The following is a 17,943-nucleotide window of genomic DNA, read 5'->3' as shown; positions in this document are numbered from 1 at the left end:
GAGGAGGAGAGACTCCACCATCTGGACCCAAAAAGAGCGTTGGCGTTCTACCTCAGTCGTACTAAAGATTTCCGGGTGGACGATTAACTCTTCGTTGGCTATGTGGGTGCGAAAAAATGGAAGGCGGTGCAAAAGTGTACCATCTCTCGATGGGTGCTTTTTTGCATCAAAATGTGCTGCGCTTTGGCTAAGAAGCAACCTCCTGAAGGCTTGCGTGCTCATTCCACCAGAGCAACTGCTGCTTCCACTGCGTTAGCACGCGGAGTTCCTGTCCTGGATATCTGTCAGGCTGCTACGTGGGCATCCCTGCATATGTTTGCTAAGCATTACTGCCTGGATAGTCAGGTCCGTCGAGACAGATACTTTGGTCGTTCAGTCCTGCAGGACTTTCTAGTATGATCTTGGTTCGCAGCCCACCACCAAGGATGGCATTGCTTGAGTATCTATTCTAAGGTAAGGAATCTGCAACTAGAAGTCTCTATCAGATGTACAAGTTACTTACCTTCGATAATGAAATATCTGGTAGAGACATATTCTAGTTGCTGATTCCTTACCGCCCACCCATCCTCCCCACTTGCGAACTGATTTCTAGGGACAGGGATTCCCCCTTTCAGGTCCTGAGCTCTGGCACACCAATCTCAGTGTTCTTAGCGGCTCTGCGCTCTGGCGTGGAAAGTTGTTAAAAGAAACTGACGTCACTGCGCGAGGGCGGTGTCTATGTACTACTACTGACGTCGTCATGGCGACCACGACGCCTACGATGCCTGCAGAGTCGACCGATGCCACCTACCAATGCGCAAGGGTATTGCTCGAAGAAAAATCTCCAGATCCAGTCTGACACCTTGGGGAAAATTCAAAGGTAAGGAATCTGCAACTAGAATATGTCTCTACCAGATATTTTGTTACCGAAGGTAATTAACTTGTACTTTAGGATTTTGATTTTGAATTGGATTCAGATACTAGCGATTTGCATCATTAAATAACTTTAATTCATTGAACATCTGCATAAATATACCCCTTGTTGGCATTCTTACCTGTTTACATTGTAGTACCCAAGCCCACAAGGGTATACCGGGTTGCCTTTCTTGTGTTTATTTACTTGAAATATAAACTGGCAGCAGTAAATAAAATATGAACCAATATGAAGAGGATGTTAATGTAATGTAGGTAATTCCTGAATATATCTTTCATAGCAAATGGGGGCAAAACTGCTGTATTAAAATAAATGCAGATTTTACACAATGTTAGTCCATTACCAGGTCATGCAGATAAAAATAGCTGGTATTATTTCTGTGATAAAGGTAGCAACCCTAGCTTGCTAACTTTGTTTATAATCTAAAATATTGCTTATTGTGCTACATGCTTGTCATTATCACCATAGTTGGCTGTTTTTAGGTCTCTGCCTACCAGACAGAGCAGCTGCCTGGTTTGCTAAAGACTTCTTGGAAGCTTTCACAAAGTTGACCCAGGCGTGCGTTCCACTTGTTGATTACCATTGGCTTTGTAGTTTGTAACTCACATTTTCTGGCTTTCCATTTGCTGCCTTTATTTTCGTTAGGCTCTCCAGGTTCAGTTAGTCCTTCAGTTGCTTATACCATGTTTTCTGTATTCTTTCATGAACTCACTTTGTGTAAACAGGCCTTTAATCCTTGTTCTTATCTTGTCATATTTGCTGTGCGGAGGTTAACTGTCAGGCGCTGTTTTCCAAGAGTGCTTGTTTACTTTTCTTTCTCTGGCTTCAAAGTGGGAGGATTTTTGTGGCAATTTTGATGGATACTGGGGCTAGGAAGGAGTTTATTTTTCTAGCATATGACAGCATTTAAATGAACGATGTTAGTATTTCAGATTGTTCACAATTGGGATCGCACAAATGAAGCAAATGTTTTGTTATTTCCGAAATGTGTTGGAAACAAATACTTTAATATGATCAAAACGAATCATTAAACTAGGTGATGCAATTTCCACATATTTTTCTCTGTGCACTGTATAGTTTTATTAGTAAAGCTGTATGTCTGTGCAAATGTAAAGGTGATTTCAATTGAAAATGTGTTGTCTGTAACACCAGTCCACTCTACTCTGCACCATTCCAAATCACTGCACTCTAGTCTGCACCACTCCACTTTAGACCACTCCACGTCACTGCACTCTGCAACACTCCTCTGTATGCAGATGCACTCTACACCACTTCATGCTATACCTCTCTACTCTACCCTATACCACTGTACTACACTGCAGTCTTCGCCACTGCACTGTACACCACACCAGCCTACGCTGCACAACTTCATTCTACACTACTGCACTCTATGCCAATACACTCTGTGCCATTGAACTTTACACTGTAACACTCAACTCTATGCCCCTGCACTGCATGTCAATATACTGTACGACACTCTAATCCACTCTGCACAACTGCACTTTGCATCACTTTACACCAAAGTTTCCCATCCTGTGGTCTGCACACCCCCAGTGGGCTGTGACACATTCCCGGGGGTCCACAGGCATCTTAAGGCCTGGGTCGGCAGGAAGGCATTTCTCCAGCTAGGGCCTCTCGACAGAAATATGTGAGTGTTTTAATATTTGTTTCCTCATTTCTACAACAGTTTTAAGAATATGTGACAGAACAACTAGGTCCTAAGAACTATAGCCTAAACCACTACTGCTAAACAACTAAAAACAACTAAGTACTGAACAACTACTGTCTAAACAATAATTGTGCCTGAATACCGATTGCCTGAACAACTAATATATATATATATATATATATATATATATATATATATATATATATATATATATATACTCTAAACAACTAATAAACCATAAAAAACAAAAAGAAAACCTTACCTTAAAGTTAGTTGGTCAGGCAATTGTTATTCAGGCAAAATTGTTGTTTAGACAGTAGTTGTTCAGTACTTAGTTGTAGAGACTTTTTAGTTGTTTAGCAGTAGTGGTTCAGGCAAGTAGTGGTTTAGACCTAGTTGTTCAGGATGTTTCCCCAGTTTTAAAAGCACAGCAAAATTCCATTTACATCCAGCAGTTTTCAGGAAAAAATAAAAGTGCCAAGATAACTCTGGTGATTAATGTACCTGCTGGAGAGAGATGGGAGTTTTGTCTAGTGTCATTTTTGACTTATCTATGGTAGCGCAGATGGTTAATATGCCTACTGAAAAAAACGCTTATAACACATATCAAAGAAAATTATTTTATGTGCATAGCACAGTGTATTACTGATTTTGACACTGCTTCTTTTGCTATTATACAGTTGATAACTTACCGTCGGCCCAGTGAGTTATGAACTGCCATCAAAGAGCTGCATGTAAACGGCATGGCACAAGTTAGAAAGTTGAGTTTTTTTCCTAGTCGTTTATTATCCTTATGCTGCTAAAAAGATTTGTTTCCGTAGAAATAAATTCTTATCATTAAAGTAAATGCTAACCCCTGTGTTAAGTTCTGAATCCTGAGTTTATGCTTCTCCAGACCAAGCACTCTTAGAAAATGCCTACCAGTATGGATGACATGTGAATCCTTTACCTTGTAATCCCCTTTGCCTTATGTAACATTTTTTCGACACTGATTTACACACATATGATTCATTATCTCTGTTTGTGTGTTATGTAATGTGCTCCGACACCCTACACTTTTATGAGAGATGCTATAAAACAAATGAAATACATGTAACAGAGTGGCTATGGAGATGAGGCCCTTGGGGTTTTACTTCCTTTCCTCACAACATATTTATGTAAAAGGGTTTTCTCAGGTCTTATGTACCTAAAAAATAAATACAGGATCACTTGGGAAATGTAGAATCTGACCAGAGTATTCAACTTTCCGAACTAAAACCAAATCTTTAAAAGTTAGTCATTAAGACCCAGCCCGACCTTCCCATTATATTTTTTCAGTGTAAAGTAATAAAATCTTTAGTAATTTGAGTATTTGGTATGTACTTCTTTGTGTATTTGTTTGCTAATTATTGCTTTAATAATGTCTGGCTTCCAGTAGTGATTCAGTGGGGTCCTCAGGAGTCAAAAGGTTGGGAACCACTGCTGGATGCCATTACAATCTATGCCACTGCACTCTACCCTGCACTACTCCAGTCTACGCCACTTCACACTACTCTAAGATAATCTACTGTACGCCACTCTGGGCCACTCCACTCTAAGTCACTTGTACTTTTCCGCACTCTACTCTTAACCACTGCACTGTACGCCAATGCATTCTACACACCAACAATCTGTCACTGCAGTCTATGCCACTGCACTCTACTCTACATCACTGTACTCCACACCACTGCTCTGTACGCCACTCTATTCCATTCTACACCACTTCAGTCTCACACTCTACTCTGCAACACTGCATTCTGTGCCACTGAACTCTGTGCCACTCTACTCTGCACTACTCCACACCATTTAACTCTATGGTACTATACTCTACACCACTCTATGCTACTTTACACCACTGCACTCTATTCCACTCAACGCTACTCTGCGCCACTGCCCTCTGCATCACTCAACTCAATCTATGCCACTATACTCCACAACAATATGCCAGTGCACTGTACACCAGTCCACTCTATTCTGTGTGACTCCAGTGTAAGACACTTTAGGCTTCTCCACGCTGTGCCACTCCAATCCATAACACTCTGCCAGTGCACTCTGCAACACTCTTCGCCATTCCATTCTGTGATGCTGAATGCCACTCTTCTCTATGCCACTAACATTTAGCCATGCTGAACAGCAGCTACACTGGTGAACAACATGGCTAAAACACATTGGCAAAGCCAATAGCTGTTGCATAGGCAAGACCTATTGGCTTTGCCAGTGCTTGTTTACTATCAGGTTTCATAGGTCCTAGTTGAGCAAGAAATATTTGTCATTATTTGGTCTCCTAATTGGCTGGTTAGTTTGTGTCTTTAGCTCTAGTATTGTTGCCCTAAAGGGGTAGATTGCAACTCCATCACACATAATTCCCCGTGGACGCAGTGTGGCAACTCATGCAGAGAATGTAGATTGCAAGAACAAGAGGGAACACTTCCACCGCCTCGAGGCAGTGAGGGGGCTGTCCAACCACCTTTGTCTTTAAGTGTTAAATGTGGCTGATAGATTCCCTGTGCTTTATTCACCACTGGCAACTTTCTGGTGTCATGTATATGGAGGGCTTTCAGAGGCACAATAGGACCTTGTTGATATTTCTTTGTAGAAGATTTATTCAGATCTGGAAAAAGCAGATCTTACAAACTGGTGAGCAGAAAACTTAGGAATAGAGAGAAGCCTTGTTTTACATAAACTGCTGTTTCATTTCCAACAAAAGTATGTTATTATGGAGCTCTCGTTCTTTTGAGGTATTGTCTCCCTGACTTAAATATTCCTACCCTATTTACTATCCTTTTCTATACTTGATATTTCTAAATTGGACATGTGCGTACTGTAGCTGTTTTTCATTTCTTTCAGGTGGGGTAAGTTTTAAATATTCTCCTGTCATATTTAGGTTACTTTGTCATGTGTATGTCAAATATACTTGTTGTGGATTTATATTGAATTCTTTGCATGCTTCTTTCTTTTCTCAACAGCATGGGCCGAAATTAGCACTTTACTTGTATGAGTTAGTACATTATCACAAGGAAGAATTAACTAGTGAAGAGTTATCAGCTGCGCGATTGTTCATGAAAGAATTGGCACTGGCTGGCTATAAATACATTCCGCCCAGTGCGCCATCAAAGCCATGCCTTGTCAGTGCCATCAAAGAGGTATGTTTATGGACTCAGTTTTCCATTAACTGACACAATGTATAAAAAATGAAAATTGCAAATTTCAATGTATGTAGCAAATGTTTCTCATAACAAACAGAAAATGTCCTAATTTGACATCCGGTACTAAATGCAACAGAACATGAGGATTTCATGACAATGTTTTTTTTGTTCCTTTTTTCTTATTCATACTTATGTTGTGGGCCCATTTTAGTTAGTCGCTCGGGCACACTTTTCATCATTTTCTTTTCCTTGGAATCCAAAAACGGAATGCGAGGCACACAGAAGTATATTTCTTATTGCCGGTCCCAAGCCTGCGTAAACAGTCTAGCACTTAGGTACATTGCAATGTCAGGCTTCTATGCCTGAACATAAACATGTCCACTGTAAAAACATCTTGTAGTACAAAGGGCATTAGAGGGGGTTCCAGCCTGAATTTCCATCCATGTTGCATGCTCGTTTTTGGCGGATCTCAGCCTTTGTGTCGCCACGGATCCTGATCCTGATCTGGAGACTGGCGACCTGACGTTGTTCGAAGGTAACGGAGATGGGTTGGGGTGTGCTTCTCATGGACACTGTACGGAGAGATTTGGCATACATTGCCATGCTCTCGCTCAGGGGCTATAGATTAGGCTTTTGGGTAGGGATTGTATACTAAAGTTATGACAATATGTTGGGGTTGTTTATATTTGCATCTCTAATTTTCACAATAGTTTTAGTTCGGAAAGTTGAATCCTCGGGTCAGATTCTACATTTCCCAAGTGATCCTGTATTTATTTTTTAGGTACATAAGACCTGATTTTGTTATTCTTTATTATCCTAATCATTGCAGCTCATGCATTTTATCATAGATTGCTGTCTTTTTAATAAATGTATTGAAACTGTCCTGCATCTCTTTTCTTGCCTATGTGTATGTAGAGAGAAAAGGGAAAGGCCTGTTCCCAACATGATTTCGATAGGATGCAATAGGCCTAGGGGCAACACAAATCATATACTAAGAAAGTGAAATGTGAACCACAAAAGGACCCCTAGGCTAGTGTAGTGTGTAGAGGGTCGCTGGGAGTGTAGGAAAACACTATGGGTGTCCAAGATACCCCACCCCAAGACCCTGGTAAGTAGGAGTAAAGTACTTCTATTTCCCCAGAAACACACTGAAGTCGTCATAGAGGATTTTGAAAAGACCACAACAGACTGCAAAGCACTGAAGACGGATTCATGGGCCTGAGGACCTGCAAAGGAAGGGGACCAAGTCCAAGAGTCGCAGTTGGACTACTGGACAGCCTGGGTCACTTGGATCCACCATCTGTATTCCAGGGGCTACGCTCGTCAGGATGAGAGGGGTCCCAGAGTACCGGTGACGCTGACTTTTGGTGCCTGCTGAAGCAAGGGGAAGATTCTTTCGACCCCCTGGAGATTTCTTCGTGGCTTCCAGTGCAGGATGAAGGCGGGCAGCCCCCAAAGCAAGCACCACCAGGAAACAGTCAAGAAAGCCGGCAGGATTAGGCGCTACAATGTCGCTGGTAGTCTTCTTGCAGTCCGCGGTCGATCCTTGGCAGAAGTCGAAGAGAGAGGTGCAGAGGAACTCTGGTGAATTCTTGCAAGTCGTTATCTGAGGAAAAGCCCACTGAAGAGACCCTAAATAGCCCTCAGAGGAGGATTGGTCACCTAGTCAGGTAAGCACCCATCAGGAGGGGTCTCTTACCTCACCTGCTGGCACTGGCCACTCAGAGCTGTCCATTGTGCCCTCACACCTCTGGATCCAAGATGGCAGAGGTCTGGAACACACTGGAGGAGCTCTGGGCACCACCCCTGGGGTGGTGATGGACAGGGGAGTGGTCACTCCCCTTTCCTTTGTCCAGTTTTGCGCCAGAGCAGGGACTGGGGGTTCCCTAAACCGGTGTAGACTGGCTTATGCAAGGAGGGCACCATCTGTGTCCTTCAAAGCATTTCCAGAGGCTGGGAGAGGCTACCCCTCCCCATCCTTTAACACCTATTTTCAAAGGGAGAGGGGTAACACCCTCTCTCAGAGGAAATTCTTTGTTCTGCTTTCCTGGGACTGGGCTGCCCAGACCCCAGGAGGGCAGAACCCTGTCTGTGGGGTGGCAGCAGCGGTAGCTGCAGAGAAAACCCCAGAGAGCTGGTTTAGCAGTACCTGGGGTCCATAGTGGAGCCCTGGGGATGCATGGAATTGGCACCCCAATACCAGATTTGGCATTGGGGGACAATTCCATGATCTTAGACATGTTACATGGCCATATTCGGAGTTACCATTGTGAAGCTACATATAGGTATTGACCTATGTGTAGTGCAGGCGTGTAATGGTGTCCCCGCACTCAAAAAGTCTGGGGAAAGGGCCCTGAGCTATGTGGGGGCACCTTTGCTAGTGCAAGGGTGCCCTCACACTTAGTAACTTTCCACCTAACCTTCAGCAAGTGAAGGTTAGATATATAGGTAACTTATAAGTTACCTAAGTGCAGTGAAAATGGCTGTGAAATAATGTGTGCATTATTCCACTCAGGCTCCATTGGCGGTCCTGTGTAAGGTTTGTCTGAGCTCCCTATGGGTGGCAAAAGAAATGCTGCATCCCATAGGGATCTCCTGGCACCCCAGTACCCTGGGTACCTAGATACCATATACTAGGGAACTATAAGGGTGTTGCAGTGTGCCAGTTAGAATTGGTAAAAGTGGTCACTTGCCTATAGTGACAATTATAAAGGCAGAGAGAGCATAGGCACTGAGGTTCTTATTAGCAGAGCCTCAGTGACACAGTTAGTCACTACACAGATACACACATTCAGGCCACAAACTATGAGCACTGGGGTCCTGGCTAGCAGGATCCCAGTGAGACAGGCAAAAACAAACTTACATACATGTAAAAATGGGGGTAACATGCCAGGCAAGATGGTACTTTCCTACACTTATGACATGGCGCCCCCAGCAATGGTGTAGGCACTAATATTACGAGTCTCTTGAGTATCTCTGTCTCATACACACTGAACATACCCTAAGTACCATGACACAGAGACTTCTGTGGTCTTAGGGGCGATCCTCCTCAGCTGAATACGGAGCACCTTTCTAGGCTGTTCAAGCTTGAACCATAAAAGGATTTTTTTCCTCCGTTTGTGTTCTCAACCCTAACACCTTTTCTTTAATACGGAAAATCCTCTAAACATCAGGGATAACTGTCGACATTTGCTCACAAAGTTTCTTTTAGCATACAGCTTAACAGAAGACAACAAGAATGTCACATTTGTTGTAGTAGCCCACAGCCCATATAGGACAGAAATATTCTAGCCCTGGGTCAACCTTCCTGGAATAGATGCAAATAAACAATACATTTCATGCATACAGAATAGCAAACATACCACAACACTACCGTGCTTTTCGATACTTAGAGATACCTCTCTTGCATCAAGAACATCAAAACCTGTTCAGTGGCACCCTTCCACATGTAATACAGCCCGTGAGATTAGGTCCTTTAAGCAATGATGGTCCCACGTGGCCAGCACTTAGCACGCCGCATACCAATGTCCATGTTATGCAAGTAGCTGAGGTATGCACACTTTGCAATGTGCTAGTAGCAATTTATAGACAAGTAATACAATTTGTGATGCAGACTTTGAACACTGCCCCAGCAAGGGATGCTCCAGTTGCCCATAAATTGGCGGTTCCGGGAATTAATCCACAAGCAGTCCACTCAGTAATGAGACAGCACTCACAGAATGGGAGAAGATTCCATTCTGGATTGCACAAAGAAACAAATCAACTGGAAGCAGGGTTTCCCCATACATGACCCCAAGACAAAAATAGAATTCTCACCATATGCTTGCCATTTGGCATGGTTCCCTCAATAGAAGACTGTAACACTTGGGGTTCAGTCTTTGCCACAATCTACACTACCACACATGGTACCCCGACACTTACCAGTTTACCGGAAGTGTTAAAACAAATTCAAAACAAGCATGGGGCCGCCCCGGTGCTGGATTTAGAGATGAAACTGATGTGCAATTTTGACACAATGTCCTCAATTATTTTAAGTAACTTTGAAGGGGAAGCAGCAACACTGGCCATTCGCCAACGGCTCCGGGAGGTTTCTCAGCAGGAACAGGAGCGCGAGCTGGCAAATAATATTTCTTTCATCTATACTAGTATAGGATGGGATAGTCTGGGGGCCAGACCAACTAAACCACAACTGGAAATACCACCCCTAATGAGGGTACTAAAAAAGCACAAGAGGATTCTAAAAAACGCTTGGATGAACAAAAAACAGATAAATATAGAATAAGTCAGAAAGGAGTATTTGAAAGTGAAGACATGTAAATGAACACCGCAAATAATGGGGAAATGATTTGTTATCACCTTTACATTCCTTTCTGCACCAATCCAGTGCTCCAAGATTAGTTTATAATTACACCCAATGGGAACATTGTTAAACATCACCTGTGGGGAGGCCCAAAATATATGAGGATGAGTTTGCTTATTTTACTTGGCACAACACCAGCAAGGCTGAGTCATAGTATTTCAAATTACCGCCTTCCAGAATGAGGGAAATTATTGCTAACGAACACAAAATTAATCCACCCAGATTCCTGTGCTCCCATCTTGCTGTAGAAGGCTATGGGTGTTGGGAAAACACTATTGAATTGAAAAGTGTTTGGAGAATAAAATATTGGCAAATACAGGGTAGGGAAGCTTTGTTTAGAGGATGCCTCATTTCTTTACAAATTATATTTTTAAATGTCACTGTCCAGCAAACATCCTGTTTGGGGTTAGCAACATTAAAAGAATTGAACACGCCCAGTATTCCCTCAGCCCCTAAATTTCACAATTGGCAAACATTTCCATATCTCACCGAAGAACAACTAACTGATTGGGTTCAGAATGGTACCTTTAATTCCTCACTTTAGAGTCCTGGCGGGTAGCTATTGTGGCCAGTGGGCACAAATGAGTGGCAGGTACGTTTTGTTCATTCCTCTGGGGGGTTTCAGAGCAAGGTGGGCAGATGTTCGCTTTGTCTTGGCTCAATATTCAGGTCCCGTTACTACATACAGTGTGGGTAAACTGTGCCAACATTGGCTGCGTTCCTCCACTTTAAGATCTGTAAAGAAAACCTTAGTCTCCTGTCTGAGGAAGTCAGTCGACAAGTTTTCCTGTTAGGACCCAGGAAGCCACTCTCAAAGTGTTTCCTGCATGCCACACACAAAAAAAGATCCGGAAATGTTCCCAGATGGAAGCTGCTGCACATTTAAGGCAGATTGATAAGGAAAACATGGAAAAGGCTTTAGCTGTTGTTGATAATGGCATGAACACTTTGTCCAACAGAATCTGCACCTTAAATAATATAGTGTCATATGCAGTTGAGATCATTCAGAATGACGTAGGAAAATGCTACTGTTGGCATGGTTACCCCCTAACAGTTTGCCTGTTGATGCCAGCTTTTATTGTGCGCTGGGACCCTGCTAACCAGGCCCCAGCCCCAGTGTTCTTTCCCTATAACTGTCCCTTTGTCTCCACAATTGGCACAGGACTGGCACACAGATAAGTCCCTTGTAAAAGGTACCCCTGGTACCAAAGGACCTGTGGCCAGGGAAGGTCTCTAAGGGCTGCAGCATGTATTATGCCACCCTGGGCACCCCTCACTCACCACATGCATACTGTCTCACAGCTTGTGTGTGCTGGTGGGGAGAAAAAGACTAAGTCGACATGGCACTCCCCTCAGAGTGCCATGCCCACAACCCACTGCCTGTGGCATAGGTAAGTCACCCCTCTAGCAGGCCTTACAGTTCTAAGGCAGGGTGCACTATACCACAGGTGAGGGCATAGCTGCATGAGCACTATGCCCCTACAGTGTCAAATCCAATTCTTAGACATTGTAAGTGTAGGGTAGCCATATTGAGTATATGGTCTGGGAGTTTGTCAAACACAAACTCCACAGTTCCATAAAGGCTACACTGAATACTGGGAAGTTTGGTATCAAACTTCTCAGTACAGTAAATCCATACTGATGCCAGTGTGGGATTTATTTAGAAATGTACTCAGAGGGCATCTTAGAGATTCCCCCTGCATGCCAGACCAACTGCTAGTGCTAGGCTGACAGGTCTCTGCCAGCCTGCCACTTCCAGACTAGTTTCTGGCGACATGGGGTAAGTGCCTTTTTGCACTCTGTGACCAGGAACAAAGCCTGGCCTTAGTGGAGGTGCTTCACACCTCCCCCTACAGGAACTGTAACACCTGGCGGGGAGCCTCAAAGGCTCAAGCCTGGTGTTACAACGCCCCAGGGCACTCCAGCTAGTGGAGATGGCCTTACCCTGGACACAGCCCACACTTTTGACAGCAACTCCGGGGAGATAATGAGAAAAACAAGGAGGAGTCACCCCCTCAGCCAGGTCCACCCCTAAGGTGACCAGAGCTGATGTGACCCCCCTGCTTAGAAAATCTTCCATCTTGGTTTGGAGGATTTAGTCCAGTAGGATTGGGGATGAGCCCCCTCCCCAAAGAGAGGAGGCACAAAGAGGGTGTAGCCACCCTCAGGGATAGTAGCCAATGGCTACTGCCCTCCAGCCCTAAACACACCCCTAAATCTAGTATTTAAGGGCGACCATGAACCCAGGAAATTAGATTCCTGATGACCTAACAAGAAAAAAGACTGCTGACCTTAAAACCCCGTAGAGAAGAAGGAAGACGACAATTGCTTTGGCCCCAGCCTTACTGGCATGTCTCCTGATTCAAAGAACCTGCAACAGCGATGCAAGCTGCAGGCCCAGCGACCTCTGCCGACTCAGAGGACTGCCCTGCAACTCCAAAGGACCAAGAAACTCCAGTGGACAATGGCCCTGTCTAAAGCAAGAAGAAGAAACCATCTTTAAAGGGACTCTCACCTCACTCCAGAAGTGTGAGTCCCCATCACTCTGCACCTGACGCCCCTGGGCCATGTCCAGTGAAACCAACGCCGCAGAGAGGACCCCAGGCGACTCCAACGACGTGTTCGCCCTGAGCTGACCTCCCTGCACCCCCGCGACGACGCCTGCAGAGGGAACCCAGAGGACCCCCTGACAGTGACTGCACGGTATCAAAAAACCTGACGCATGGAAGAAGCACTGCACCTGCAGCCCCCAGATCTGTGAAGAACCAACCATCAGTACAGCAGTGACCAGCAGGCAGCCCTCACACCTGCCCAGTCAGTGGCTGGCCCGAGAAGCCCCCCTGTGGGTGCCTGCCTCGTCTGAGTGACCCCCAGTTCCCTCTCTTGATTTCGATACAAAACCCGACGCCTTGTCTGCCCACTACACCCGGCCACCCTTGTGCCGCTGAGGGTGTATTTTGTGTGCCTGCTTGGGACCCCCAGTGCTCTATAAAACACCCCTGGTCTGCTCCCTGAGGACGCAGGTATTTACCTCCTAGCAGACTGGAACCAGATCACCCCTAATCTCCATAGGTGCCTATGTTATTTGGGCCCCGCTTTGACCTCTGCACCTGCTCGGCACAGTGTTGCTGGTGCTGGGTGTCTGGGGTTGACTTGAACCCCCAACGGTGGGCTGCCTATGTCCCCAGAGACCAAGTAACTGTTGAATTTTGCAGTGTCCACTTTTAAAATAGCTTATTGCTATTTTATGCCAAACTTTATACCTTAATGTTTTAATTCAAAGTTCTATCTATACATATGCAAAGTACCTTACATTTAATATACTTACCTGCAATTTGACTCTTGTGGTTCTAAAATAAATTTAGAAAATATTTTTCTATATAAAAACCTATTGGCCTGGAGTTAAGTCTTTGAGTGTGTGTTCTCATTTATTGCCTGTGTGTGAAGAACAAATGCTTAACACTACCCTCTGATAAGCCTAACTGCTCGACCACACTACTACAAATAGAGAATTAGTACCATCTATCATTGCCTCTGTCAATCCTCTTGGGGAGCCCCTGGACTTTGTGCACACTATCTCTCACTTTGAAGAGTATAACCAGAGCCAGCTTCTTACAACTTGGCCTTTTTACATTGACAAATCCAGCTGCACTCTATCATGCAGTTAAGTTGGATACTGCAGGCTCTCAAAAGTGGCCGTGTGCCCTGGAAGCACATTAATGTTACTCAATTATTTGCTGCTTTCAATTTGTCCTGAGAACAGCAGATAATGTCTAAAAAGAAGCAAGTTACATCATGTTGAAGAATGAGAAATTGGAAAAGTTGCCTTTCGTTGTAGCAGAAATCCCCTTGCCAGTACGGCGAATGCATGTAGTAATAAATCTGCCCATTTCCACCTATCGTTTCACGAAATGCAGCATTTTGCAGTAGACAGGATTGAGCAGCTAGTAGACAGTGACATACACGAGGTATAGGAGGTAAAACAGAGGGCTTTCTTAGCGGGACTAATGTAAGACTACTGTTAATCATTCTATGATTTGTAAGTGTTGTGTAGCCATTTTATGTATAGCTCCATGCAGGTTAGTTTAACATACTAGGCCGCTGTGCACTTTGCCCTAGATATATTTTATTCAGCTCTGCACTGTTATTTTACAATAACACGTTTTTACGGTCCTGTTTTAATTTCTTCTATCACACTGTAGGAAAGTACCATCTTGCCTGGCATGTTACCCCCATATTTCACTGTATATATGTTGTTTTAGTTGTATGTGTCACTGGGACCCTGCCAGCCAGGGCCCCAGTGCTCATAAGTGTGCCCTGTAAGTGTTACCTGTGTTATGACTAACTGTCTCACTGAGGCTCTGCTATCCAGAACCTCAGTGGTTATGCTCTTTCATTCCTTTCAGAATTGTCACTAACAGGCTAGTGACCAATTTCACCAATTTACATTGGCATACTGGAACACCCTTATAATTCCCTAGTATATGGTACTGATGTACCTAGTGTATTGGGGCTCCAGGAGATCCCTATGGGCTGCAGCATTCCTTTTGCCACCCATAGGGAGCTCTGACAATTCTTACACAGCCCTGCCCTTGCAGCCTGAGTGAAATAACATCCACGTTATTTCACAGCCATTTACCACTGCACTTAAGTAACTTATAAGTCACCTATATGTCTAACCTTTACCTGATAAAGGTTGGGTGCTAAGTTACTTAGTGTGTGGGCACCCTGGCACTAGCCAAGGTGCCCCCACATTGTTCAGGGCAAATTCCCCGGACTTTGTGAGTGCGGGGACACCATTACACACGTGCACTATACATATGTCACGACATATGTATAGCGTCACAATGGTAACTCCGAACATGGCCATGTAACATGTCTAAGATCATGGAATTGTCACCCCCAATGCCATTCTGGCATTGGGGAGACAATTCCATGATCCCCCGAGTCTCTAGCTCAGACCCGGGTACTGCCAAACTACCTCTGCTGCTGCTGCCAACCCCTCAGACAGGTTTCTGCCCTCCTGGGGTCCAGCCAGGTTTGGCCCAGGAAGGCAGAACAAAGGACTTCCTCAGAGACCTCTCCCTTTGGAAAAAGGTGTTAGGGCTGGGGAGGAATAGCCTCCCCCAGCCTCTGGAAATGCTTTCATGGGCACAGATGGTGCCCATTTCTGCATAAGCCAGTCTACACCGGTTCAGGGATCCCCCAGCCCTGCTCTGGCGCGAAACTGGACAAAGGAAAGGTGAGTGACCACTCACCTGACCTGCACCTCCCCTGGGAGGTGCCCAGAGCACCTCCAGTGTGCTCCAGACCTCTGCCATCTTGGAAACAGAGGTGCTGCTGGCACACTGGACTGCTCTGAGTGGCCAGTGCCAGCAGGTGACGTCAGAAACTCCTTCTGATAGGCTCCTTCAGGTGTTTCTAGCCTATCCTCTCTCCTAAGTAGCCAAACCTCCTTTTCTGGCTATTTAGGGTCTCTGCTTTGGGGAATTCTTTAGATAACGAATGCAAGAGCTCATCAGAGTTCCTCTGCATCACTCTCTTCACCTTCTGCCAAGGAATCGACCGCTGACTGCTCTGGAAGCCTGCAAAACTGCAACAAAGTAGCAAAGACGACTACTGCGACCTTGTAACGCTGATCTGGCCGCCTTCTCGACTGTTTTCCTGGTGGTGCATGCTGTGGGGGTAGTCTGCCTCCTCTCTGCACTAGAAGCTCCGAAGAAATCTCCCGTGGGTCGACGGAATCTTCCCCCTGCAACCGCAGGCACCAAAAGACTGCATCACCGGTCCTCTGGGTCTCCTCTCAGCACGACGAGCGAGGTCCCTTGAACTCAGCAACTCTGTCCAAGTGACTCCCACAGTCCAGTGACTCTTCAGTCCAAGTTTGGTGGAGGTAAGTCCTTACCTCCCCACGCTAGACTGCATTGCTGGGAACTGCGTGATTTGCAGCTGCTCCGGCTCCTGTGCACTCTTCCAGGATTTCCTTTGTGCACAGCCAAGCCTGGGTCCCCGGCACTCTAACCTGCAGTGCACGACCTCCTGAGTTGTCCTCCGGCATCGTGGGACCTTCCTTTGTGACTTCGGGTGAGCTCTGGTTCACTCCACTTCGTAGTTCCTGTTCCGGCACTTCTGCGGGTGCTGCTTGCTTCTGAGTGGGCTCTTTGTCTTGCTGGACGCCCCCTCTGTTTCCTCACGCAATTGGCGACATCCTGGTCCCTCCTGGGCCACAGCAGCATCCAAAAACCCTAACCGCGACCCTTGCAGCTAGCAAGGCTTGTTTGCGGTCTTTCTGCACGGAAACACCTCTGCAAGCTTCTTCACGACGTGGGACATCCATCCTCCAAAGGGGAAGTTTCTAGCCCTTGTCGTTCTTGCAGAATCCACAGCTTCTACCATCTGGTGGCAGCTTCTTTGCACCCACAGCTGGCATTTCATGGGCATCTGCCCACTCCCGACTTGATCGTGACTCTTGGACTTGGTCCCCTTGTTCCACAGGTACTCTCGTCAGGAAATCCATCGTTGTTGCATTGCTGGTGTTGGTCTTCCTTGCAGAATTCCCCTATCACGACTTTTGTGCTCTCTGGGGAACTTAGGTGCACTTTGCACCCACTTTTCAGGGTCTTGGGGTGGGCTATTTTTCTAACCCTCACTGTTTTCTTACAGTCCCAGCGACCCTCTACAAGCTCACATAGGTTTGGGGTCCATTCGTGGTTCGCATTCCACTTCTAGAGTATATGGTTTGTGTTGCCCCTATACCTATGTGCTCCCACTGCATTCTATTGTGACTATACATTGTTTGCACTGTTTTCTATTGCTATTACTGCATATTTTGGTATTGTGTACATATGTCTTGTGTATATTTGCTATCCTCATACTGAGGGTACTCACTGAGATACTTTGGCATATTGTCACAAGTACCTTTATTTTTAGTATATCTGTGTATTGTGTTTTCTTATGATATTGTGCATATGACACCAGTGGTATTGTAGGAGCTTTACACGCCTCCTAGTTCAGCCTAAGCAGCTCTGCTAAGCTACCTTTTCTATCAGCCTAAGCTGCTAGACACCCCTCTACACTAATAAGGGATACCTGGACCTGGTGCAAGGTGTAGGTACCTCTTGGTACCCACTACAAGCCAGGCCAGCCTCCTACACACACTGTTTAGCTTAGTTCAGCACTGTGTTCTCAAATAATGCATTCTTGTTCGCCCTGTGCTTCAGTCAAGGCTACAGTCTGGTACATTGCTGGTAAACGTGGTAGAAGTTTAGTCTCCAGCAGTTGTAGAAAATACACTTCTTTATGTAGGGACATTTTCTTAGAACATCTGCGTGTTAGTTATAAAAACACTTTCTAGTCCTAGTACACGTCAAGAGGGAGATTCCAGCCAGGGACCCACAAATGTATGCTGAATGCCCCGTTGCAGATGCTGATGCAGACTACAGGCCTTTGCTCAGGTATGAGGGTCGATGTCCTCCTGGGGGAACCTGAAAGGCAGGCTTAGAGCTTAAGATGCTGTGCTCAGAAATATAACCTAGAAAGAAAATAACCTAGCGGCACTATGATAACCTTATTCTTGTGCTTCACTATCATCAACACCATTTTAATATTACTGTGTTATGTAGTTCTTTTTATTGCAGCTCACACTTTGCTATCTAAAATGCAGTCATTTTATTAAACCAATCTTTAAAACTTATACTGCCTTTTTGTCATTTATATATGAGACAGCACTGTGTGCGAGAGAACCGGTTGTAAACTGAGTGACCACGACTTCCCTGAGAAGTACTAATATGTCATGCGCTCGGCTGCCCAGTTGTCTCTGCTGTCTTGAGAGATGAGG

At 45.2% G+C, this 17,943-nt stretch overlaps 1 protein-coding gene across 1 annotated transcript in view; it reads left to right on the top strand.

The window, feature by feature from the left end:
• LYST (lysosomal trafficking regulator) overlaps positions 1-17,943 on the top strand; it is a 2,674,875-nt gene that overhangs the window by 1,678,163 nt on the left and 978,769 nt on the right. The window contains 1 exon segment of the mRNA XM_069234946.1: positions 5,567-5,743. Within this exon segment, the coding sequence (XP_069091047.1) occupies positions 5,567-5,743 (177 nt within the window).

Source organism: Pleurodeles waltl, chromosome 5 (assembly GCF_031143425.1).
Source record: "Pleurodeles waltl isolate 20211129_DDA chromosome 5, aPleWal1.hap1.20221129, whole genome shotgun sequence".
Taxonomy (NCBI): domain Eukaryota; kingdom Metazoa; phylum Chordata; class Amphibia; order Caudata; family Salamandridae; genus Pleurodeles; species Pleurodeles waltl.
This window is presented reverse-complemented; position numbering and strand designations above follow the sequence as displayed.